Source organism: Synchiropus splendidus, chromosome 16 (genome assembly GCF_027744825.2).
Source record: "Synchiropus splendidus isolate RoL2022-P1 chromosome 16, RoL_Sspl_1.0, whole genome shotgun sequence".
NCBI classification, from domain to species: Eukaryota; Metazoa; Chordata; class Actinopteri; order Syngnathiformes; family Callionymidae; genus Synchiropus; species Synchiropus splendidus.
In genome coordinates this window covers 20,285,799-20,288,416 of record NC_071349.1, presented here as the reverse complement: position 1 = coordinate 20,288,416, position 2,618 = coordinate 20,285,799, and the positions used below count along the sequence as shown (strand labels likewise).

General features: G+C 60.5%; 1 protein-coding gene across 1 annotated transcript; it reads right to left on the bottom strand.

Annotated features, from left to right (window-relative positions):
- Positions 1-54: 54 nt before the first annotated feature.
- On the bottom strand, positions 55-1,134 carry LOC128747026 (ankyrin repeat domain-containing protein 9-like). The gene has a single exon (XM_053844540.1). It carries the CDS (start codon positions 1,081-1,083, stop codon positions 223-225), a length of 861 nt encoding a protein of 286 aa, XP_053700515.1. The 5' UTR covers positions 1,084-1,134; the 3' UTR covers positions 55-222.
- Between the last annotated feature and the right edge of the window lie 1,484 nt (positions 1,135-2,618).

The window sequence follows — 2,618 nt, the reverse complement described above, 5'->3', positions numbered from 1 at the left end:
CGATTGGTTAGTGTGCGTTGAAGGTCAACAGAGGTCAAACAGATACGATAAACATCTTTATTCAGAGGTGAATCCAGTGTCAACTCACATTAACTTACAATATGTACAAGGAGCCGATTCCAGTTTACATTCAAACCTTCAGTCATCAGTCCAGTCTTGAGCACGGTCATATTTACATTCACCGCAGGAACCAGGCTGGAGGCCAGGAACGGGCAGCGGCCATCACGTGTGTCTCCACGGGGACAGCGGCTTCTGCCAGCTTTGCAGCTGGAGGAAGTTGGGCAGGTGGCTGAGCTGACTGGGGACCTCCTGAGCCAAGCTTCTGAGCGACTGCAGAAGAAGGGATGGCGGGGCCAGGCCGCACAGCCAGTTAAAGACCTCGGTTCCCAGCAGCTCCTGCCAGCGGCCGCTGTCGCTGCTGAGCAAGCGCAGCGCCTCAGGCTTGGGCAGGAAGAGGAGCAAGAAGTCCAGGCAGCGCAGCGCGTCCTGCCGCTCCTCCGGCGCGCGCGCCGCCTCCACGCGCTGCAGCGCCGCGTCAACGCCGTGCGGCTGCGCTCCGTGCGCGAGCAGCAGCAGCAGGCAGTCGGGCCGCGAGAGCTCCACCGCCAGCTCCGCCGCCGCCTTCCCAGAGTCCGCCACGTGCGCGCAGCCGCCGCAGCTGTTGATGTAGTCGCGCGTCACGCGCTCCGCCGCGCCGCCTTGCAGCGCCTCCACGATCATCCCGAGGATGCGCACGCGGTCGTAGCGCACCGCCACGTTGAGGTGCGGCGCGCCGCTGCTGCGGCAGCAGCAGAAGCTGCAGCGCGGGGCCCTGAGCGCGCTCGCCGCGTGCGTGTGGAGCAGGTAGCGCGCGTAGTCCTGGTGGTCGTGCACGAGCGCGTACAGAAGGGCCTCGGAGTGCGAGAAGGCGCGCGGGTGTCCGTCTTCCCAGCAGAACACCTCCATGGTGCGCATGTCCTCCAGGAGCCACACCGGAAGCTGCTCTCGCACCGCGCAGTAGAAGGCGAAGGCGGTGCGCTCGCACTGCCGCTGCGACGGCGACGAGGACAGGATCTCCTCCTGAGAGGACGCCACCCACGGCATGACGTCACCGGAGCGGAGCAGGTGAAGGAGAAGCAGAGGAACCGTCCGAGTCCAGAGAGCGCGCGTCTCAAACCGCCGCCGCCGCGCTGCCGCTTATAAACGCCAAAACTGACACCACTCCCCCAGGGCCCGCGCCACGGCTGCGGGGGGAGGAGGGGGGCGGCCATATCGCGTGTCACATAGCGAACACGGCGCCCTTTCGCTGTTGCATAATGACGATATTCAAGCGAGCGACCTGTGTCGCCTCTGTCTGGCTGTGTGGAGCAGAGCGCAGTGCAACGGTGATTCCGACGGATGTTGGCTCCCGGGGCTCGCGCACGCATCCGCTCACACCATATTGGACGCTTCGGGCCTTTATTTTGTTTTATTTATTTTAGAAACAAAAGACAAACATGCGTAAACACAAACATATAGCGCTGTGTACGTCGCACTAACAGAAAAGCTTCCCGTCAGCTCACGTGACCAATGAGGTCAGACTGGCTCACCACCGTGAGGCTGAGAGTTTCCAGTATCGTTGAATGGAAACCTAAAGAAGGGCTACCTGCTGCTGAGGTTTCATTGTTTGGACAAACGACCGTGATCGATACATAAATCGCCTCATGTCGGAGGTCAGAGATGCCATGTTGAGCCACAATCCTGAACAGAGTCATTTTCTCGTTCAACACCTGACATGAGGGCACGTGCCTTCGCTGTCCAGTATTTATCATCGCGGCGGTAGGGAACGGAAACAAATAAAGGCATACGACGACACTTGTCCAAAAGAAATGGCGTTCAACTCTGCTGCCCTCTGCTGGTGAGAAACCATGAAACACCAGGCGGTGACGGACGATTGACGGACGAAGGCAGTGGCGACCGGTCCATACTGTCGCTGTAATAGAGAGGGATGGAAAAGTTCTGGACCAGCAGTGACTGCGCAGTAAATCTGTTGTGAGATCAGAATTAGGAAACTTGATTCATCCCAAGGGAAATTGTGTTCTGTAATTTGCCTTGGATGATGGTTGATCACAGCTAATGAGAAAAGAAGCTCCTCCTTCTTTCAACGTTTCCTGAAAATCCTCCTCAGAAAAACAGGATTGGCGACACAGGACGCCTCGAGCTGCGAGAGCTGCAACCCAACAGCCAGTGAGTAAACAGAGATTGGAGCAGTGAGGAGGCCCTGCTCCTGCAAGATCCCTCTCCCCGGCTCCTGCGGGACCCCTCTCCCCTGCTCCTGCGGGACCCCTCTCCCCTGCTCCTGTGGGATCCCTCTGCCCGGCTCCTGCGGGACCCCTCTCCCCGGCTCCTGTGGGATCCCTCTCCCCGGCTCCTGTGGGATCCCTCTCCCCTGCTCCTGTGGGATCCCTCTCCCCTGCTCCTGTGGGATCCCTCTCCCCGGCTCCTGCGGGATCCCTCTCCCCTGCTCCTGCGGGATCCCTCTCCCCTGCTCCTGCGGGACCCCTCTCCCCTGCTCCTGTGGGATCCCTCTGCCCGGCTCCTGCGGGACCCCTCTCCCCGGCTCCTGTGGGATCCCTCTCCCCGGCTCCTGTGGGATCCCT

Excerpts from the sequence above, each read along its gene's own strand:
- LOC128747026 (XM_053844540.1), bottom strand. The coding sequence starts at position 1,083 with ATGCCGTGGGTGGCGTCCTCTCAGGAGGAGATCCTGTCCTCGTCGCCG.